Source organism: Zingiber officinale, chromosome 2A (genome assembly GCF_018446385.1).
Source record: "Zingiber officinale cultivar Zhangliang chromosome 2A, Zo_v1.1, whole genome shotgun sequence".
In the NCBI taxonomy this organism is placed as follows: domain Eukaryota; kingdom Viridiplantae; phylum Streptophyta; class Magnoliopsida; order Zingiberales; family Zingiberaceae; genus Zingiber; species Zingiber officinale.
The window spans coordinates 128550229-128575242 of NC_055988.1; the positions used below are offsets into that span (position 1 = coordinate 128550229).

General features: G+C 35.1%; 1 protein-coding gene across 1 annotated transcript; it reads right to left on the minus strand.

Annotated features, from left to right (window-relative positions):
- Window positions 1-20435: 20435 nt before the first annotated feature.
- On the minus strand, window positions 20436-20794 carry LOC122040010 (monooxygenase 2-like). The gene has a single exon (XM_042599399.1). It carries the CDS (start codon window positions 20763-20765, stop codon window positions 20451-20453), a length of 315 nt encoding a protein of 104 aa, XP_042455333.1. The 5' UTR covers window positions 20766-20794; the 3' UTR covers window positions 20436-20450.
- Between the last annotated feature and the right edge of the window lie 4220 nt (window positions 20795-25014).

Consider the following 25014-nt stretch of genomic DNA (forward strand, 5'->3'; position numbering starts at 1 on the left):
TTATACTTACTCTACATATTTGCAAAAGGAAAATGTAGGATTGTTACACTTTCCTATTTTGTTCTTTATATTTGATCACTCTTCCGACGGTTTTGGAAGACGATTTAGTGGATTTACCCATTGATAGTTCTGAGGGACCTGAGTCTTGTAGTAGGAGTTGGGGGAAGACTCTGAACCAAATAAAATCGCTTATGTTCATGTTTTCTTCTTTCTTTCTTTCTTTTCATCTTTTCTGCTATGTACTTACTTTGATTTCAAAAGAAAAAGACAAGTTTTTAAAACCATGTGATTCACCCCCTCTCACGTGTGTAATGATCCTACACGTACGTGGCCCCATCCTGAGTTCCCGAGTCAATCCTAGTTGGTCTGACCTGCCAACCTGAGCTGGTCCTACTTCTCGATATACTGATCTCTCGACCTCCCTACTTGCCAAGTAGTCTAGCCTTCCATCTACCAACCTATCGACCTACTGAGAAATCCGTCCTTGTGGCATACCAACCTGCCAAGCAGTCTGACCTCACTTCTTATCTGCCTGTTGAGCAGTCTAACATCCTGACCTTCTATTAGATCGAGACACGATAGAGGGGGGGGGGGGGGGGAATAGCGCTCGTGGCTTTCACTTTTCGTATTCGAAACGATCGAGTAAATGCAGCGGAATGGAAATAAAGACAAACACAAAGAACACGCTAAGATTTATTTGGTTCGGAGCCTAAGGTGACTCCTACTCTAAGGCTCATGCTCGTTGAGCGTTTACTTTGGGTAACAACTATAATTTCAAAAAAATAGTACAATCAGGTATTACAATTTAAAAGCACTAAACAATTATACTGACAATAGGAATTTGAAATTCGTAGCTCCGGGTCGTCGAGGTCGTGTTATGGCTCAACCGGAACGTCTCGTTAGCAGCAAATAGTTGTATGATCGCTTAGAACTTGTTGTTGACCGCTGCTGGTCGAGACCTCTTGATAAAGGCCATTGAGGCAGTCTCCAAGACCCTTGAGGGCACCTCCATCACCGACAAATTCGCAGCAAGGATGAGCTTTGACTCCTTCGCAGCCTATCCTCTTGAAGGCGCCTCCATCTCCCTTGAGGGCACCTCCAATGTCGTTCGAGGCACCTCAGCACTCCTTGAGGGTGCCTCCAACTTCGCTGCGCGCACTCCTTCTGCCTTGCACCCGAGGCGCCTCCAAGCTCTATGGAGGGCGCCTCGGGTACTGTTCATCTGAGGCAAAGTTTGCTCCTTTGTCCCTGCAAGATATGTTAGTCCCAAAAATACCCTGCAACACAAAGTTAGCACATAATAATGAATATAAATAGATGTTTGACAGCCACTGATCTGTTCGGTTCTGACTTCGGATTTCCAACCGGAAACCCTAGGTCGAACTGACGCCTATTGTTCCCTTAGCGGGGAACGCACCCTCACCTACTCCACTCAGGAAGGTATACCTGTTGCTAGTCCGTTCCTCCAGATCGGTTGGACTTTTGCTCAGTGCCCGAGTATTCAGGTCTTTCCGATGGACGTTCACTCCATGACCCGCCCAAACTTTCACCTGGTTCGCGACACCAGGACTTTTCACCTAGAGTCCTTGACTCTAGGACTTTTGCCCAAAGACCTCGACTTGCCAAGTCTTTCCGCCTAGGATTACCACCCCTAGGGTTTTCCACCTTCCTAACCGCAGTTAGGACTTTTGCCTAAGATACCTTAGGACTTTTCCTACAAACTCATTCAATCATATTAGATAACAAATAACCTTAACTTTGAATCTTTTGTCATTATCAAAACTCAGGTTCGATCGTCGGATGCTTCCCGCACCAATACTTCCGACTTGCTGAGCAATTTGACCTCCCGACCTGTGGAGTAGTCCGTCCTCCTGATCTCCCAACTTACCGACCTACCAAGTAGATTGACCTCTTGACTTGCCGACCTGTCGAGCAGTTCAACCTCTTGATTTGTCGTTGGTTCGACCTCTAGCATGTGAAGGGATACGATAGTTACCAACCAATATGTCAACCTCTCGATATGCTGACCTCTCGGCCAGCTGACCTGCCAAGCAGTCCAACCTTCTGACCTCCTGGTTTATTGACTTGTCGAGCAATCCAACCTCTCATCTTGTCGATTTGATGTGTAGCCCGATCTTCTGACTTGTTGACTTGTCAAGCAATTCAACCTCCCAACCTCCTGGCTTACAGACTTACCAAGTTGTCTTACCTCCCAGCTTGCCGCTAGTCCGATCTCCCGACATGCGAAGAGATTTGACAGACACCATAATGCGAGAAGGGACACAGTGGTTACCATGGTGCACTTTAGTGAGGTTTGTCCTCTTCATGAGGTGTGCCCCTTGGGCGTCTCTCCCTATATAAGGTAAGATGGGCGAGGACTCTAGGGGAGGCTATCAGTTACTTTTACTTCATTTCTTATCATTAATCTATTTTATATTCTTTTTGAAGCTTCATGATAACTTAGGCATCGGAGGGACCTCGTTTGGGTTGGGGGGGGGGGAGGGGGGGGGGGGGGGGGAGCTCCCGTCATGTCCTTTGATGCGTATGCTTTGAAGAGTTGGCCACATCACAAGCAGAAAGTGAGGAGAAAGCTTTGACATCATCGGTCTTGGGTGTGAGGTGGATTTCTACCACCACGTCATCATGGTAAGATTTCTGCATCACATTAGTTATAAAAATTTATTATTATAGTAAAAGATGATTATGCTCATTCTATGTGTCTCTTACAGTCTGTCCTCAGATTATGTGAAGAGAGGTAAATCACAGGATTATCTTATAAAATTCATTATAACTAAATGAGAAGTAGGTAATAAGCATCAGATAGTTCTTAAGAGTGCAAGGCATCATCAAATAATTTTAAAATTCTACAAATGCTACTACATTTATTCCATTAGTGATAAAATAAATACATTAGTATTATTAATATTTTATATAAAAATGTAGTTAATAACCCTTTATATTGAAATAAATTAAATTTTATAATAATTTATATGTTGAATTCTGATATGTTGACATAAACTTTTTTAAGTATCATTCCATTAGTTTTATAAAATATATTTAATTGTTTCATTATACTAGGATGTGGGCATAAATAATAAATAATAATTTTAATTAGTTTAATTAAATTATTAAAAAAATTAATCCATCTTTGATGCATAAATTTAAAATATAACATACACAGTAAATATAAAAAATTTATTGTAAATATAAATGGAAAATGGGCCACAATGAGTGTGGGAGTTTAGTCCTATATTAAGAGCGTGTTTGGTTAGGGGTTATCACTGATAACTTTGGTAGATTATCAACGATAACCTTGTTTGGTTTAAGTAATCAATGATTCCCGGTAATACAATATTCCCGCCACGTCAGCAATAAGAGAATATAACCTGGAATCAGAAAACCTTAGTTAGAAATCTTAGGTTTTCCATGATTCCGGGGTTATCAATATTTATTTTCCAAAATTACCCTCTGAGACTAGTAGGTGGTGAGCAGGAGCAGGCGACGACTGTGGGGCAACGGTAGTGATTGCAGGTCAACGACGACGATTAGCAATGGCGGCAACGACAAGCAGGAGGCGACGGTGAGCAACGACGATGATTGTGGAGCAACGACTGTGACTGCAGAGTAACGACGACAGCGAGCAGTTGGTGGCGGTGATGGCGAGCAAGCGGTGACTATGAAGCAACGGTGGTTGAAGCCAACTATCGTCGGGACGGAGACGACGCAATAACAGAGACGTCACTGGAGGTTCGCGGAGGAGGCGGCGCGTCGACAGCTTGCAGAGGAAGCGACGCCACAATTGTGTAGAAGAAAATGTCGACACAGTGAAAAAATTAGGCAGGGAGAAGCCCAGTACAAGTGAAAAGGATTAAAAATTTAATCACATAACTAAATTATTTTAATTATATTTTAATATATATATATATACATTTATTTTAAATTTTAAAAATTATAAATCAATTATATTAATTTATTATACATATTATCAACTTATTAATTAATATAATAATAATTAATAATAATAATTTAATTTAATTTAATTTATTCTAAAAAATTAATCATGTAATTGATAAGGGTAATATAGTTTGAACCCAAATAAGATTAGGATTAGATTTTATTTCCTATCACCTTGATTATATGATTATTAGATATCACATAATCAAGGTTATGCACGATATCTTGAACCAAATATACCCTAGGAGTTTTGTGGTATGAAGGCTAATTTAAATTGAACCATTAGTGTGGACATCGTGAATGCATGCACCAACAAAGGGACGTAAATCCAAGGCTCAAAATGCAATAAACCTAGTGACTAGTGTGGGATCACAACTTGCGTGCATTAAATGTTAGACTAAGCGGGGGAATGATTGTCCAAATGAATCAGCCAGTGGTTTTGCCATTGGATTAATCTTTTTACTACCTACTCAAGTGTATAATGAACATATTAATGGACAATTTTGTAATGGTCAGATGTTAATAGTAGATCCCTAACTGTCCGAATGAAATGATCGACCATTGATGACCAACAGTTGGCAATTCAAGCTAGGTTAGTGAAGGCACTAATGGTCTTTATTCGACCACTAATCAGTAGCATTGAACATTGCTAGACGTCAAATCCTATAAAAGGAGGGCTCCTATTGGGGCAAAAAAAGATAAGAGTACCAGTGATTCCATCTACCTTCTTCCCTCATGATCTCCACCTCCTTATCGGTAAAATTGCTCGGCATGTTGTGATAGCATTTAGGCACGTTCAACTTACCATGAGGAACCAGTGCTTGATTATGATCGTAATCAACTATTCTATCCTGTGAAATAATCATTCAACGTAACCTCAAAGTACCAATGAAGAGAATGAATTTATTTCAAGAAAACTATATCTAACACAGTCCTTGACAAAACTCAGCCTAAATTCCCACTCGACACTCTGCCTTAGCTCTCAATAGCTTGACATTCGGCTTACTCAGGCCACTCGATAGTTTGACACTCAACTCAGGTAACTCGATAGCTCGACACTTGACAACTCGACAATTGACCTACTCGGGTCACTCAACAATTTGCTCACTCGATAGCTTGACACTCAGGTTGCTCATTGCTTAGCTTAGTCGACTCATTTGACAGTCAGCCCACTCGGCACTCCACCTACTTGGGCCACTCGAAAGTTGACCTACCCGGCCCTCACCCCTTAGTGCTCAACTTGCTCAACAGTTTGGTCCACTCGACACTCCACACTTAGCCAACCCAGGCACTCAATAACTCAACCCACTCGACACCCAACCGGTTCAGGCACTTGGCCTCAGTCAACTTAGGCACTCGACAACTCAAACTTCCTAGGCAGCTCAACCATCTAAGACAACTCAGCCTTCTTAGTATGATAGCTTGGTTTCAACATGCAAAGGCTATCCCAGCGGATCATATAAGACTAACTCTTTAGTATTTATCAATTTTAATTTGTAAATTTTAAATATCTCTGACAATAATTCCAGCCAAAATAAACCACTAATAGTAGGAGGTTTGTATATAAATTTAAATTTTTTAATGCTCGTGATATTAAAATTAGTATCATCAAATGATATTAAGAATAATTTAGAAGTTAATCCCTATTTTAGAAAATTCAGCATAATAAATGAGATATGTTGTGAACAATGCATGCTTCATCAAAAACTCCATATGCTATAAATGTTCTTAAATTATCTAAGAGTTATCATGCAAATGGCAAATTATACCTATATATATATAATTAAGTTTGTCAATAATCACTCCAAATCTTATAAAATAAAGATATTTTATTATTCAATTTAATAAATTCTTTAATTTATTAAATTCTTCAATTAATTTTTTTCACGTCTCATTAATTTTTTTAATTGTACAAGTAAATGTAGTTCGAAAAACACATTTTATAGATGGGTTAGATCTAATACTAAAATCTTTAAATGTACATTTCGACCCAATACTGAAAGAAAGATATTCTATATAAATAAATCCAACAAATGTTTCTCTTAATTTAATGTCAACATATTTAAATAAACTTGAATCGATACCTCCATTTATCAATGAAAATTTGGACAATTATATCTGAGAACATTCAACTCCAAATTCCATGGGGTGCTTCTTCAATAACCTATAACCATCATTCAATTGAAGTTTATAAAAGACTTTGCAATGCTTATATTTACATGTATTTCTCAAGACGAAAGAATGATTTTCTCAAAATATTTAGTAAAATAGATGATTTTAAAGATGGAGTATTCCAAACCTTAGAAGTTTTGGTACTTGTGTTTCAGTTATCAAAAGTTGCTTCATTAGTAAATTGAATATCATTGAGATCCACATTCAGAGTGCTATTTCCTTGCCCTTTCAAGATCAAAATGAACTTCTTTCTATTAGAATAGAAAAATTAAAATGGAAAGTGATCAAGGTTTTAGAATTCAGAGATAAGAATAGAGAAGATGATAGAACAATAATAACAATTATTTTACCGTAACCATTGATAACAAAAAACAATCAAATAGTAATAATTTTTAAAAAACTCAACTACTAATACTATTATCTTTATAAATTAAGTTAAACATTTATTTAATACTTAACACTAATATTATTTTTTAATATATTATAAATGATTTCAAATTATAAAAATTATCATATTTTATGTATTTAATTAAAAACCAAAAATGAAATTTTATATGAATTAATCAATAATTTTATTCATCAATTGATCATAAAATTAAGGTACTAATCTTGATTACTTTCATTTAGGTTTATGTTTGTTCATGAACATTTGATAATCTGAATCACTGTAGGGAAATAAACTTCTTGAAGAACTTCAATCAACGATGACCATGTCTTAAACAACTACAAAGTACGAAGTGACGATGATGAAGATAACAACTCAGCATAATAATCAGAAATTGATTTCAATTTCTGATAACTTACCATGTTTGGACTGCAATTAACCATATTTATTATTATTTTTATATTTTATTATTATATTTATCATAATATTTTTCATATATTATCTTAATAATATGTCTAAATATGCTTTTTTAGCCTACTAATAATACAATAACAATAATCAAGTCTTATCCCACTAGGTGGGTCAGCTATATGGATCATTCCATACCATTGAGCTCTATCTTGTACTATATCTATTGGTGCAATCAACATTAATAACCAAACTCAGATTTTAATGTATGATAGATAGTTAAAATTAGATTATGTGTTATTTAATATATTTACCAAGTGTGCATGCTGAAAAACTTGATGGATCTAAAGAACCAAAAATATGCTAAAGTCCAATTAGGTCAGGAGGACTCGATAACTGACAGAAAGCCCAGATAGGTCAAAGATGGCATGATATTTAGCAAGAATTTTAGTTGGGTCACTAGCACTTAACAACTAGCTGAAGTCCAGATGCAACATCTGGCAAGAAAGTTTGGTGGGTCAAATGTCGAGTCAAGAAAGTTTGCAAATGCTAAGTGAAGGTAAGTAACAAGAGAAGAAATCCAGTAAGGATAAGTCCTAGTGGGATTATAGACGTTGGTTCAACTTAGATCCATTTTGACAATCTAAATTGAAATTAAGACTAGATCCTGATCGTATCAGATAGGATCTGAGTCATATATTTTATTATATATTCTAACTCTATTTTGCAGATAATTTTACTATTTAGACTAACATATTTTTGTAGGAGTTTAAAGCAAAATTAAAGCTCGGATGAACAGTACTCGAGGCACCTTAGCTGATTGGAGGCACCTTGAGTAAGGTATTGGAGGCACCTAGGATAGTTGGAGGTGCCCAAGAGTGGGTAAGCTACCAAGATAAAAGTTCAGTGATGGAAGCGCCTCGGGTTACTGGAGGTGCCTCTGGTTGAAGCATTGGAGGCTCCCTCAAACGATTGGAGGTGCCTCCAAGAGGATAAACGCCAAACTCTGGGGATTAAATCAGAGTTCATGGAGGCACCCCAGATGAACTGAGGCACCTACAATGCAATATAAAAGAGCGGTTTAGCCACCTCTTTCTACATCAACTTTCTACAATCCTTCTTGATCTTTCTGCCGCACTGTCTCTTTGCTATGATCCTGCTATGCCCAACTGCTGCAGTCAGAGTGATACCAATCTCAAGCTATGATCTTCAACTATTACAAGTGTTGGTAACATTTTTAAAAGTTAATTTCCTATTGTTTTTGCAAAAGAAAGTGTAGCTTGTTACACTTTCTTCATTTGTAACTAACGTTCAATTTTTAGTGGATTGCCTAATCGATACAGTCTAAGGGATCGTCGGCCTTGGAGTAGGAGACATTGAAGACTTTGAACCAAGTAAAAACAAACACAGACTTATTTTTCTTTATATTTTTCTTACTAATTTTTTCTCCACGTGCTTAGTTTTTTGACAAGTTTTTAAAACCCAAAAAAGAAAAGTTTTAAAATGAGATTCACCCCCCCCCCCTCTCGTTCATTTCGATCGTACAATATTATCGTCTATACTTAAATAAATTTATCTTATTTTATTATTACTAACCAAGTCCTTTTTGTTTGCCTCTTCCTTATTTGTTGTGCATATTTGTCATAGTTTCTCATCGTCTAATTAGAGCATTTATTTTCATTAGTATCTAAGTACATTCCATATCATCTTAAACATGTTTGTTAGAGTTTTTCATCAATAGATGCAACTCTAATTTTCTCTCTAATACTCTCATTTCTTATTCTGTTCATCCTTATATGTCTACACATTTATCTTAACATTCTCATCTCTGCAACTCTCATCTTCTACTCATGTGTTGAATTCATAGCCCAATATTCAGTATCATATAACATAGCAGGTCTAACCGCCAATTTGTAGAACTTCCCTTTAAGTTTTAAAGGTACTTTACGATCACATAAAACACCTGATGTTCTCCTCCATTTCAACCATCCTTCTTTATTCTATGCAAGACATCTTTCTCAATTCTTCCATCATTTTATAAAATTGACCCTGAATACTTAAAGCTCTTAAGTCATACTGTTGGGGTTGCAAGGTTGCAAACATAGCCCCACATTGAAAACACATGAGAAAGATCTTGATTTTATAAGAGAAAAGATATCTTCATTGGCATGAGACCTTTTGGGTAGAGGCCAAGAGCAAAACCATGAGGGCTTAGGCCCAAAGTGGACAATATCATACAATTGTGGAGATATCAAAATTCTTTTCGATCCAACATATACAACTCATTATCTCGTATCTTAACAATTATCTCAATATGTCTAAAATTGCTAAACTTAAATTTCATATATATTCTATCTTTACTCTACTAAGCCTAAAACTTTTTATTTCTAGTATTTCCAGCCAAGATTCTAGTTTATCATTTACACCTTTACGTGTATCATCTACCAAAATAATATCCCCTATAAATAACATGCACCATGAAACTGTTTCTTGAATATGTCTAGTCAGTTCATCCATGATTAGTAGTATAAATAGATAAGGACTTAGAGTTGATCCTTGATATAACTTTATCTTTATTGAAAATACTTCAGTTGTTTCGCCTGAAGTCTTTATTCTTGTCATTACATCCTCATACATATCTGTAATTAGTTCAATATATGCTATGTTAACATCTCTCTTTTCTAGAATTCTCCATATAATTTCTCTTGAGACTTTATCATAAGTTTTTTCTAAGTTGATGAATATCATGTGTAGATCTTACTTTTACTCCCAATACTTTTCAATTAGTTGCCTGAGAAGATATACATCTTCTATTGTCGACCTTCCAAGAATAACCCCAAATTAATTTTTGATCACCGTGGTCTCCTTAATCTTTTTTCTATTACTCTTTTCTAAAGTTTTATGATATGACTTATTAGTTTAATACCCATATAGTTTACATAATTTTGTATGTCTCCCTTATTCTTATATAAGGGAACTAGAGTACTTACCCTTCATTGATTAAATATTTTTTTATTTTATTATCATGTTAAATAATTTTATAAGTTTATTACCATATATTAATTCATAATTAATAATCGCCAAACTAATCAGTCGTGAAGTATATCAATAAAATTCTACTACTGATACCTCTATTAGAATATCATTTGGTCTAATGACTTTTCCATTTTACATCCTATTTAAAACTTATTCTACTTTTGAAGTTTGAATTTTATGATAAAAATTTTAATTTCTATACTCAATTATACTATTTAAATTTCCTAAGTCAAGTTGGTCGCCTAAACCTTCATTAAAAAATTAATGAAAATATCTCTTCCACCGCTCATTTATTTCTTCATTATTTACTTGTACCCTAATGCATTCATCTTTAACACATATTATTTGGATAAGATCTCTTATTTTACTCTCTCTCACTTTAGCTATTCTATAATGTTTCATTCTCCTTCTTTTGTATCTAATTTTTTATATAACTATTCAAAAGTTATATTCTTTATTTTATTCATTGCCTTTTTAGTCTCCTTTTTAGCTTATATATATATATATATATATATATATATATATCCTCATTCTTATAAATATATAATTATTTATATATTATTTGTTTTTTTCACTCTCCTATACTTTCTCATTTCACCATCAAAATTCTTTACTTTGTGATGCATGCTCCTTTGACTTACTGAGTTCACTCTTAGTTTTTATTTTTAACTTTGATATCATCTTATCACATGACATATTAAAGTCATCTTATATTTCACTTAATGCTTATATTTTTACCTTCTCCTTAAATATATTTTGTTTCTCATCCTTTAACATCCACATTAAATTCTAGAAATCATGTATATTTGTTGATATGACTAATATAGGGGACCCCCATGTAGGATCAAAGGGTCAAGTTTCTGGTTGATATGGAGGACAACATCTAGATGGGTCAACCTGAGTGATCTGTTGATCGGACCATCTAAGAGATATATTCGGTTGGATCCTCTTGACCCCCAGGGTGGTGCCTCCTCTCCAGTGTCCTGATCCTCCATCTTAGTCAATAGTCAGTTGGACCATTCTGATCCCAAGGGCTCTGCTTCCCTATATCTTTCCAATCGACACCTTATTAGATTTCTAACTCATGGGGCTCTGCCCCCCTACACCTCCTGATCAGCGCCCAATCGTATCTCTAACATGGGATTCTGCTCCCCTACATCCTTTGGATTGGTACCCAATCAGATCTCAAACACACAGGGCAATGCTCCCCTATATCCTCTTGATCAGCGGATTCACTAACCAAGGGGTTAAATCGAGAATTAGTTGCAAGCTCATCAAGAGGAATGAGCTTGATGTCGTTGTCAGCGATCAGTGCAGAGGACGTCCAACCTTTGCTGACTGGAGATCCCAAAAACTAGGTTCAAAGGGACAACTAATCTGCACTGACTAGACACACTGTAGGGGGATAGCCCAATGAAACAGTGACTAGACCAGGGTAAGCCGATGGGCTTTTAATGATCAAGAAGAGTAGATGGTAACTCTTGAGAGATCACCTATGTGAGAAAGAAGTGGGGTCGCTTCGAAGAGAATTGGAGACACAATTCTTAGAGCTTCTCACATAATCAGGCGTGTTCATGGCCAAGAACGAGCACACTCATGAAAACTGAGTTGTATTAGGGAGAGTCTTGGGTGAGATTTGTCACTACTTACACAAACGACAGTATAGTTCAAGGACATCGTTTCTACTATCAGCCAGTAAGCAATCAAATTTTCACAAGGGAATGTTCAAAGGGTAAAACCTACTTATCCTATACTTGACTCAACTACTGAATGTTATCACTTACCCTATCTCCATTCATGTGGGGGATTGTTGAATAAGTGAATGGAGAAGAAATTGAAGAGGAAAGAGGCTCCATTGTGAATGAGAATTTAGTCCCACATTGGAAGTTTCAAGGCAATTTTTTTGGTTTATATTGATTCACATACATTGAGGTTGCGAACAAATGCATGGGGAGAGGCTCTCTCTCACGCGTGGGTGCGCAGGGGGGGTGCAAATCCAGGGCCCGGATTTGCACTGAACCAAGTTGACTCGTGTGCGAGCGTGACCTGCGCACACAAATGTTGGACCGGTCGGGGCAAAATTTGTCCAAGTGGAATAATCAACATTTTACCACGTAGATCTTTTGTTGCTGTGAAACGGATGCATTAAATTCGAGATTAATGTAGAATAAAACCGACCGAGTAATAATGAGTGAAACGGTGGTCGTTTCATTGCTCGGCTAATAATGATCATTAAGATGATTAACTCTGGCCATTGATCCGAGCTCCTATATAAGGAGGCTCATAGGCAGAGAAGACACAAAGCAAAGGCACTCCATTTTTCTCTCCTCGTCTGTCGTGCAGCTCCTGCTCGGCGGAGTACCCGTGGTAGCATTCGGGTACCACTTAGCTCACCGTGACCACCAGTGCTTGGTCGGATTCACGGTCGATCGTTGTATCCTGAGAAACAGACGACCCTTGTAAGTCTCAAAGCACAGTCGGAGGTGGTCGACTCTGTTTCAAGAAAACTACGACTCGCAGGCCTCGGTTAACTCGCCTGGTCGGTCTCTTTGTCCGACTGACATACTTCTCTGCCCACTCGAGATCTTCGCCCGGCCTGTCAGCTCGCCCGGTCGGCTAGTTAGAGACTGGACAACCCGTTCGGTCTGCTTCACCCGACCTGCTTGTCCCGACCTATCTGCTCGACTGGTCTGCTTCGTCCGACCTGCCGATCTGCTTCCCCGACCTATCTGCTCGGTCGGTTTGTTTCGCCCGACCGATCGGTCTGCTTCGCCCTACCTGCCGGTCTGCCTCACCCGACCTGCCTGTCTAGACCTATCTGCTCGGCTGGTCTGTCTTTCGCCAGACCTATCTGTCCGCTCGACACCAAATCACCCGGCCTGCCTCTCATTAGGCCTGTCTGCCCGGTTGGCTTTTCTGATCTGCTGTGCCTGCTCGTGTTGCTTGGTCGATCAGCCTGATCTTTCAACACTGTGCAAACTGCCTTCATCACTTGGCAGAAACCAACCTCTGCTGGCAGCCTGAGATTATCGCCTAGGTCATCTCAGCTGTAAGTTGAATTTAATTCGAGTATTTAAATTCAGCTAATATCCTGTATATCTCCGACAACAGATTGTTTGTATTCCAACATATAGAATTCGAGTATATTAAGTTTGCCACGAACAACTAATTCTCGATTGTGATCATGGTCAACCGTTATATCTTGTAAACAGTCATCCAATGTAACCTTGAAACATAATTGAAGGGGACGAATCTATTTTAGAAATTGTCTAATACTTGGCAAAACTCAATCCAGATTCCCACTAAAACTCTCTACTTGGCCTCAACTCTCAGCAGCTCGACACTTGGCCTACTCAGTTCACTCAACAACTCAACACTCAACTTACTTGGGTCACTGGGTAGTTGGCCCACTTGGGAACTAAATATTTGGTCTACTTGGGTCACTCAGCAATCAGCCCACTCAGCAGCTCGACACTCAGCCTAGTTGACTCACTTAGTGCTTAGTCAGCTCAATAGCATGGCCCACTTGGGACTCAACATTAGCTAGCTCGAGCACTCAACAACTCAACCCACTTAGCACTCGGTTGGTTTGACACTCGGCGGCTCAGACACTAGGCACTCAGTCGGCTTGGACACTCAGCAGCTCAGCCTTCCTAGATAGCTTAGACTTCTCAATGTGGCAACTTGCGTTTAACACGAAGGCTATCTTAGCATATCATAAAAGACTAAATCTTTAATATTTATCAATTATAATTCTATAAATTTTAAATAGCTCCCATAATATTTCCAATAAAAATAGATTACTAAATAGTAAGTTGGTATATAAGTTTAAGTTCCTCAGTGTTCGAATTAACATTTTCAAATGATATTAAAAAAATTAAAAGTAATCCTTATATTCTTCTAAAATTAAGTATAAAAATTAAAATATATTGTGAGGAATGTGTGCTTCATCAAATACTAACTAACTATAACTATAACTATAACTATATATATATATATATATATATATATATATATATATATATATATATATATAGCGCTGATATCCTGCACGACGGCACAGTGCGCAACTGTGCGCGTCGCGCAGGATTTCAGCGCTTTTTTTTTCTCTTTAATTTTTTTTTATTTTTGAATTAAAAAAATAATTAAAATATTTTTTAAAAATTTAATTTTTAGGGTTCAGGCTTTCGGTTATAGTATCAATGCTATTTTGTTTTTTAAATTTTACCTTGGGGTTCAGATTTCTCAATTAGATTATAGTGTTTAGTTTTAAAAAAAAATTAAAATAAAATTAATTTAAGTATTTATTGAGTATTATAATATGATGAGGGGATATATTAATGTATTAGAAATTTATATAAGGAAATATTAATTTTTTTAATAGATTTTTTTAATTTAAAATATGAAAAAATAAAAAAAATTAAAAACAAAGCTTGATCGCCTGCACAACGCGCACAGTCACACACTGTGCGTGTCACGCAGGAGATCAAAACTCTATATATATATATATATATATATGTCACTCAAAATATCATAATATAAAGATATTTTATTATTTATTTTTTAAAATTCTTCAATTAATTTTTTTCCTATCTCACTAATTTTTTAAATTGTACGAGTAAATATAGTTCGGAGAATACATTTTGCACATCGATTAAGCGATTTTAACAAAAATCTTCAAATGCATATTTATACCTAATTCTAAAAGAAAGTTGTTATACATAAATAAATTTAATTAATGATTCTCTTAATTTAATATCAAGATATTTAAATAAACTTGAATTGATACCATTATTAGTCGATGAAAATCTAGATAATTATATCTCAGAACATTCGAATTCAAATTTTAGATGCTTCATTTCAACATGTTCCTTTAATAACCTATAATTGTTATTCTATTGAACTTTATAAGAGATTTTACAATACTTACATTTTATATGTATTTCTCTAGACAAAAAAAGTGATTTTGAAAAATTATTTAGTATAAAAAGATGAATTTAAAGGTGGAGTATCCTGAACAAGTTTGGTACCTTGTGTCTCGACTATCAAAAGTTGCTTTGGTTCATCAATGGTAAATTGAGTATCATCAAGATCTACATTTTGAGTATTATTTTCTTACCCTTTCAAGATCAAGATGAACTTTTTTCCATTAGGATTGGAAAATTGAATTTGAAAGCGATAGAGAGAAATCATAATACAGAAAATGATATAAAAATAATAAAATGAACAACTTATTTATAAAGTTTAGAGAATAATGATCACTTGATCATAGCCATTTATAAAAAAAATAATCAAAGTAATAATTTTTATCAAACTCAACTAATAATACTATTATCTTCATAAATTAAGTTAAACATTTATTTACTACTTAAAACTTATATTATTATTATTATTATTTTAATATATTAGAAATAATTTTAAAATATAAAATTATTATATTTTATATATTTAAGTAAAAAATAAAAAAACTTAAATTTTATATAAATAAATCAATAAATTCATTCATAAATTGATTGTAACTATTATAAGGTACTAAACTTGATTTCTAGATAGCATTTATGCTACATTTACTTGGGAGGGTGGAAAGAAAAATTAAGGAAAGTGAAAAAATTCGTTTATTTCATTAAAATTTTAAAAGAGAAGAGAAACATAATCTATCAATGAATGATTTTAGAGTCAAAATCGATTCATCTCAAAATTAGACGGAAAATAACGGATGGAAAAAAATAACGCATGTACCCCTTTTCATTCATAAAATTATACCATATATAAAAAAAATGATGCATATACCCATTTTAACTTACAAAATTATATCATATACCTAAAAAATGATGCATTTATCCTTTTTCAGTTATAAAAATTACACCGTATGTATCCATCTTCCTTAATTAAGGTAAACAAGTATACACAAGAAGAGATTTTTTTTTTCCATTTATATTCTCTTTCTATGCCCCTAACACTTTAAAAAAATACGAGTATAGAGCAGTTTTTTTTTTTTTACTTTCAAAATCGGTTTTCAATCGCTCCACTTTTACCAACGGTTGCAAAACCACTCCTCTTGTTATCGTCCCTATATTCTCTAGTAGTGATTTTTGTAACTGTTGGTACAAGTTGAAAAACTGTCCTATTATTCTATGTAGGTATAATTTGAAACCAATCTTACATATTGTGCAAATAATAATGGTTTCAAACCGCTTATGTAGGTATAAATCCAGGAGCGGTTTAAACTGCTCTAAAATCCTTTAGATGTTAGAACAATTTTAAACCATTCCTACATGTCATGAATATAAGAGTGATTTTTAAACACTATTAACGTTAAAAATTTAGGAGCGGTCACAACCACTTCTAAATGTCATGGGTATAGGAGCACTTCAAAACGTTGTTAAATCTAGAAATATAGGTACGGTTCAAACTATTCAAAAACACAAGCTTTAATAACAATTTTCACAATATATAAGAGGTTTCAAACCACTTCTAAATGTCATGGATATAGGAACATCTTAAAACACAGTTAAAATTAGACATTTAGGAGCTCTACAAACTGCATTTAAGAGTTGTTTCAAATTATGTTTAAAAGTACAATTAAAATTATCATGTTAATCGTGCATCATAATGAATAAATCAACATGATTTGAGATTAGATACCTGCCAATACTACCATTGAAAGATGTTTCTAATTATAACTCTAAAATTCTTTTACAATTAAAACATGAAGATGAACAAAAAAAAAAAAAGAGTCAAATTTTTGTGAGGGTGATCTGAATCATCTGATCTCTGATTTTCTTGGGCAACAAATCCTGGTGGATGTTGGGCATGACTCCACCATTGGAAATCGTCGCACACGCTAGGAGCTTGCCAAGCTCCTCATCGTTCTTTATGGGCAATTGAATGTGCCTCGGGATGATGAGGTATTTCCAGCCAACTCCAACACCTTGAACAATAAAAAAAATATAAATTTAGGTAGAGAAGGGGATCCCTAGTGAAAGAACAAAACAACAAAGCGATTTACCTTAGCATCTATGTACTCGAGGACTGCAAAGTGAGATCGATGCATCGGAACCAACGCGCAAAGCGAATCGACCGACCCTAAGGTAGTGAGCGATGCGCCCCATCGGGAATTGGAGGTCAGCCTTCTGCGACCGAGAAGCAACCTTCATCCCCTTGACCTTGGCCCGGCCACCACTCTTAGTCGTCGTCGCCCTCGTCGCAGTTGAACTCATTACAGGAGATCAAAGCTTTTCGACGGAAAAAAATAGCAGCAACGATGGATGACATATTGGTAGGGTTTACATATGATTTTATTAAATGGGTTGTAGCTCATATTGTCAACGTGGAACAACTAAAGGCCTTAGATGATGTGTTAAATTTAGATATTTGACTGCCATGATTAACTTTGACATGGCAGTAATCCTCTTTTCAATTCATTAAAATATGTTCCCAATTCTTCCATTATAAATAATACTAATTAAATGGCAATAGCACGATGAATTCAATCTCATTGGTTCTTTCTTCTTTCCTTTTTTTTTATTTTTTATTTTTTACACATTTTTACTTTTTTTAAAAAAATAATAATTATACATGTGTTCCTTTTTTTATTATTTACATGAGGCGGGATTTCAGGTCGGATCTTCCTTTTACATATATTAATAGAGATAAATGGTCCCTTATTTTATAAATGGGACCATCCAGTATCCTCTAGATCATAATCTCCTCTCTATTTACATGATTTTCCTTTTTTTTAATTTTTTACATGCTATTCCTTTTTTATTTTTTACACATTTTTCCTATGTTTAATTTTTACACGTTTTTCCTTTTTTTTTTTTTTATTTTTTAATGTATTTCCTTTTTTTATTATTCACATGTTTTTCCTTTTTTATTTTTTAATGTACACGTTTCTCCTTTTTCTATTTTTAAATGTATTTCCCATTTTATTATTTACTCCCATTTTATTATTTACACGTTTTTCCTTTTAATTTTTTACATACTTATCCTCACGTACATTTCTTTTTTTTTTACATTTTAAATATTTTTTTACACTTTTTTTTATATTATTTATTTATCTACTAGTATAATTTAGACAAGTGCAAAGTAGGTGTCATTTATAAATCAATTTTTACCATTAGAGGAGAGAATATAAATGATTTATTATGTACTAATTCTTATCCATTAGGAGAGATAATGTTTTATAGTAGCACTTTATATAAAATATTGTTAGCGATTTAAAAATTATTCCTAGAAGTTAAGCAATAGAAATCATAAGTAGTAGTATTTGACATAAAATCATTGCTACGTAAATAACACCAAAGTCTTGCGATCTATTGCACCATTATCTCAAGTAGAGCCATTAATTTAGATTGAGTCTGTCAGGTTAGACCCGTCGAATTGATACACTTTAATTGTTATTTTTAAATATATTATTGATAAATTTTAATTTCGATAAATTTTTAACTAAGTTTATTTGGTAAAAATATTTTATTAGCAATTAATTCTTTTTTAGCATCCACAATAAAAAAAAATACATATAACAATTAGTGGATAAATATGAGTACAATAATATAAATATGGACAACAAAAGAGAAATTGAGAAAGAAATAAAATTTAAAAAGAAATAATCTATTTTAATATTAAATATAATTTTATAAAAACAATAAACATAAAAATATCACGTCCAAATGTTTTAAAAAAATTATAAAAATTAATTAATAATAAGCACCACCAATAAATATTTTATGAGTGAAACCTAACTTACACTAATAAAAAATTAAATATTACTTCTTAAATTTAATTTTGATGAACAATAAATTAGATATTACCAACAAAATAAATTTGGCTAGTAAAAATTATATTTTATTGGTCAAATCTGATTTTAGTTATAAAAAATTAAATATTCCCTGCCAAAGTTTATAAAAAAATTACACATTACTAACAAATAGATTTGAAAAGTATAAAAATTAAATATTACTGTTCAAATATAACTTTTGGTCAGTGAAAAATTAAATATTACTAATCAAATCTAAGTTTGCTCAGTAAAAAAAAGTATACTTTACTAGTCAACGCTAAGTTTAACTGGTAAAGTATACATTACTAGTAAAATATAACATTGGCGATTGCATGACTGAGGAAGAGAGACTGTGAAATTAGGGTTTGAAAATCAAGAGCTGGATGCGATGAAACGGGTGAACGAACATGTGGTTTAAATAGGAAAGAAAGGAAAGGTGGTGATTGGCTATTTCAATGATATTGAGTAGGACGGAGGGGATAGTAATTTTCAATTATTGGATCAATTTTAATCTAATGGTAAATTATATCAAAGTTGGAGCAACTTGCTTGCAATCCATTGCCCTTGTTTTATCCAATGAGTAATCGCTACGTAGATAGACTATTTTAGAACTTATCAGCAATTCAATGTCGTCTTGATATCTTTTTAAAATTTTTTAAAAATTTAAAATACAAAATATTTCACAATTAAATTTAGAATTCAATATGAGCAATTTGAAAGTTGTTCCTAAAAGTTAGAACAATAGAAGCGATTAACAACCACGTTTGATATAGAACTATTGTTAAAAGTATTTATTATCAGCAGTTTGAAGAATATTTTTTAATAGTTATATTATTAAGAGTGGTTTACAGTAGCGATTATTGCAAATAGACGCTGAAACTATGCAATAGGAGCATTTTGAAAATTAATTCTAAAATAATGGAGCGATAGAAGCAGTTTATAACAACATTTTACAAACAACGATGTTAAAAGTATTCAGTAGGATAGATTTGATAATTGTTCTTAGAAGTTAGAGCAATAAAAACGATAGTAGTATCATTTGATATAAAACCGTAGTTAAAAGTATCCAATATCAGTAGTTTCAAAATTGTTTCTAATAATTATATCATTAAGAGCGATTTACAGTGGTGATTTATTCAAATCGTTGCTAAAACTATGCAATAGGAGCAGTTTAAAAACTAATTCTAAAATAGTGGAGTAATAGAAATGGTTTATAACAACACTTTAAACAAAATGATGTTAAAAGTATTCATAATATGAATAGTTTGATAATTGTTCTTAGAAGTTAGAGAATTATAAACAATTAGTAACCGTGTTTGACATATAACCACGACTAAAAATACCTAATATTAGTAATTTCAAGATTGTTTCTAATAGTTATATCATTAAAAACGATTTACAACACTAGTTTATTCAAATTGTTGATAAAATCATTTAGCAAAAATAGTTGCAAAATAGTTCTGAAAAAGTAAGACAATAGAATCAATTTAATTTAAACTAATTCTATTGTTGGATTTTCAAGAATGATATTATAATTACTTCTATATATGTTTTTTTTATATGTAAATTTATTTCATTCAGTCATCGTCCACTTCTTAGTGGAGACGGACGATAGAGCATTAGGTTTATGTTAATCTGTTGATGAATATTTGACAGCTTATTAGAAAATATTTATATAAATTATTATACAGTAGATACAAAGCACAATAATTAAGATTACAATTGGCCGCAATCGAAGCTCCCCGCAATGAACAGCCGGTCCACCAAGAAACCAGGCAAAAGTCTCTCTCTCACCAGACGCAGAAACCAGTTGCCACTTTCTTGAACGAATCCAAACGCAAATGAACCAACAACAAGTCTGAAGGCTCTCCATTTCCGAGCCTTCTCGTACTCCTTCAGCGCTACCTCAACCCTGCGATTTTGCTCCTCCTCACCATTTCCTCCTCCACAGAGAGCTTCCGCCAAGCACCTGGCCAGCACGACTCCATCTTCCAAGGCCAAGCAGCCTCCTTGGCCGAGGTCAGGAGTCATGGGGTGGAACGCATCGCCTGTCACGCAGGTGTTTCCTGATAAAAGAATAATAGGAAGAGGTGGGAGCAATAATAAATCTTGTTGTTGATTGCTATTTGCCCTAAGGACAATACAATATATAGGGTTTAAACAAGTACTCGGTCAAATAACCAATTAACAAATAATAGAATAATTCTAAAACTTATTCTGAGAATTATTCTAATAATTATAACAGAATTATTAGAATAATTCTAATACTTAATTTTGATTTGATTCGGTAATTTCTCTTTTATCTCTATTACCCCCCGACAAACTTAACGGGAGATCTTGAACGTTGAGTTTGCTTGCTAACTTGTTGAAACGGTGTCTGGATAATGACTTAGTAAATATATCAGCGATTTAATCTTCAGCGGAGATATAAGAGACAGATAACTGTTGAGATGTCACACGTTCACGAACAAAATGAAAGTCAATTTCTACATGTTTTGTACGAGCATGGAAGACCGGATTTGCTGAGAGATATGTTGCCCCAATATTATCACACCAAATTTTTGGTGCAATATTTGATGCAAGATGAAGTTCAGAGAGAAGTGATTGAAGCCAAATAATCTCAGACGTTGTATTTGCTATAGCTTTATATTCTGCCTCAGTGCTTGAACGAGATACCGTAGGTTGCTTTTTCGAATTCCATGAGATAAGATTTCGTCCAAGAAATATCGCATATCCACTAGTAGAGCGTCTATCTTCAGGAGAACTAGCCCAATCCGCATCACTATAAGCATGTAGATCTCGAGACGATTGACGATGTAGAAGAAGACCATGTAGAATAGTACCTTTGAGATAACGAAGTATTCTTTTTACATTATCCCAATTTTGTTCAGTCGGAGCATGCATGAATTGACAAGCACGATTTACTGCAAAAGTAATATCAGGGCGTGTGATAGTGACATATTGTAAGGCTCCAACAATGCTTCGATAACTTTGTGGATCAGACATAGCAGGAGAGGATGAAGATGAAGAGTTGTTTACAGCAAGTGGTGTAGAGACCGGGCGTGCCCCATCCATTTTGGCTTTTTGAAGAAGTCCAGTAATGTATTTGCTCTGAGAGAGAAGATAGCCATCCTCATGTGGAATAAACTCAATACCAAGAAAAAAACGAGCAATGCCCAAATCTCGAGTTGGAAATTCTTGATTGAGAAGACTTAATAAAGTTGTGATACCCTTGTGATCATTACCGGTTATCAGGATGTCATCCACATAGATAAGAAAAAATATCATAAATCCATCATGATTTTTGTAAAATAAAGACGAGTCAGTCTTCGATCCAAGAAATCCTTGAGTTTGTAACCAATTAGATAATCGATGAAACCATGCACGAGGAGCTTGTCGAAGACCGTATAAGGATTTCTTGAGTTGACAAACATGAGATGGAAATTGTGGATGAATGAACCCAGGCGGTTGCTCCATGAAAACAGTTTCCTCAAGATGACCATGGAGAAACGCATTTGAAATGTCTAATTGTCGTACGGGCCAATTAGAACTAACAGCTATTGATAACAATAGTCTGACAGATGTAATTTTGATGACTGGGCTAAAAGTGTCATTGAAGTCAATACCCGGTTGTTGACTAAATCCTTTGGCTACGAGTCGAGCTTTGTGTCGTTCAAGAGAACCATCAGCTCGATGCTTAAGATGAAATACTCATTTAGAGCCCACCACATTCATGGAGGGAGTACGCGGAACTAGGTTCCATGTTCCATTGCGAAGAAGCGCATCAAATTCTATAGCCATTGCATTACGCCAATTTGGATCCTTGTTTGCCTGTGTAAAACAAGTCGGTTCAATAGACTTTAAAGAAACCAATAAAGCTCGAGGAAGAGGATGTCGAGTTGTTATTTGAGGGCATCGTGAATATATGTCACTTAAGGGAAGCATGCGACGAGGACGACCATCATACGAATCACTTGTTGACGAGGAAGAGGAAGTAGTTTGACATGGTGATTCCGATGATGGACTAGTATTATTTGACGATCCAGAGCTAGAGAGTATATTATCCATAATTGGCGAGGCTTCCGAGATTGGACACAGAATAGGTTCCACAGCATTATTCCTCTCATCAGTATGCCCTGGTCTTAATGGAGTAGCCACTCGGGTCAATTCTGGAGATCTAGGAGAATCTGTAGAGAATTCTGGAGCAGAACCCAGGATGCCATCTCTTCTCACATTTCCAGTGTGTTTAATTGGACGAGCAACCTGTGATAATTCAGATGGGATATTAGGTGGTGGTAAGAAGGTACCATTGCTTGAGGATGGAGTTGTTGTTGTGGCTGCAAAAGGAAACAGAGATTCATCAAAAATAACATGCCGAGATATATATATGCGCCCTGTCGGTATATGTAGACAACGGTACCCATGGTGCAAATTATTATAACCAAGGAAAACACACTGTTGAGAACGAGGATCATGTTTATGTTTGGAGTAAGGTTGTAGCCATGGATAACATGCATAACTGAAGATACGTAAGAAGGTATAGTCAGGAGACTGATTATGGAGTTTTTCCATAGGGCATTTATGGTAAAGCAATGGAGTAGGTAGACGATTAATAAGATAAACAGCAGTTTGAACCGCGTCATCCCAAAATTTGAGTGAAACTGATGCATAATTGAGAAGAGCTAAGGCAGTTTTGATTATATGACGATGTTTCCTTTCTGCAGAGCCATTTTTTTCGGGAGTGTGAGGACATGAGACTCGATGAAGAATGCCCAAAGAGCCCAGATAACGATGAAACACTTGATATTCTCCACCCCAATCAGAGTGTAGAGAAAGTATTTTTCAGTCAAAGAAACGTTCTACGTGTCTTTGGAATTGACAAAAGATATCAAAAAGATTAGATTTTCGTTTCATGAAAAATATCCAAGTAAACTTGCTAAAGTCATCAATAAAAATCACATAATAGAGGAAACCTTGATTTGACAAAATTGGACCAGGGCCCCAAACATCAGAGTGAATAAGTTCTAAAGGAAAACTAGACATATGAGAAGAAGAAACAAAGGGCAATTTATGACTTTTTGCTTTCAAACATGCTTCACAAGAATGAGACGAGGATGATAAAGATGTCGGTAGGCCAAACCGATTGATGATTCCTTGAACAAGACGCAGAGATGGATGACCAAGTCGTGCATGCCAGGAGGTTTTATTTGTGCGTTCTCCAACTAGAGCTTTGGCGGATGTAGGTTGAAGATAGTAAAGACCATCTCTAATTTCTCCTCTGAGCAGGGTGGTTTTGGTTGTGGGATCCTTCACAAGACAATAGTGAGGGTGAAATTCAAAAAACACATTATTATCATGAGCAAATTGACGGACTGAAAGTAAATTTTTAGTGATGGAAGGAACATGAAGTGTATTGCGCATGGAAAAGAGTCGACCAGATGAATGAAAAAAATGTGTTCCCAAGGTGAGCAATTTGCAAACCTGAACCGTTGCCTACTTGTACAGTATCAGGACCATGATAGGAGGAGGCCTCTGTAAGAATGTCATAATCTGAAGTAACGTGATGAGTTGCTCCAGAATCTGGATGACATCCTGAGACTGAAGAATTTGTCGTAGGTACATAAGGGTTGCTTGCAAGAGAAAATGCCCCTGGGTGATATGATGAAGTTGAGGTTGATGCTTGAGATGTGGATGCAAAACCTCCAGTAAAATTTGGGTCATATCTCTTATAACATTGATGAGCAAAGTGACCAATCTTGAAACAAATCTGACAACGTCCTCGTCCTCGTCCTCGGCCTTGACCTCGTCCTTGTCCTTGACCTCGTCCTCGACCTTGTCCTTGTCCTCGACCTCCTTGATTTCCTTGGTGGATAGTACTATCAGTCTTGCATGCCGTAAGAGCAATAGAATCTGAAACCCTTTGAGATTGTAATTGTAGAAGTATCTCATGTGAAGAGAGCAAGCCATGAAGGGTATCAAGTGACACTTGATCGATGCGAGTAGTTATGCTAGGAATAAAGCTATCATATTGAGGCCCCAATCCTGCAAGAACATGTATTAATAAATCTGGATCTGAAATTGGATTGCCAATCGCAGCTAAATTATTGACAATGGTTCTGATTGATTGCATATATTCATTGATGGATTTGTCTCCTCGGTGCACCGATTGTAACTGCATGCGAAGTTGAAGAACACGTGCTTGAGACTTTGAAGCAAAGGTTCGAGCAAGAGTTTCCCATATTTGACGAGAGCTAACAAGCCCTACAATCGCAGGAAGTAT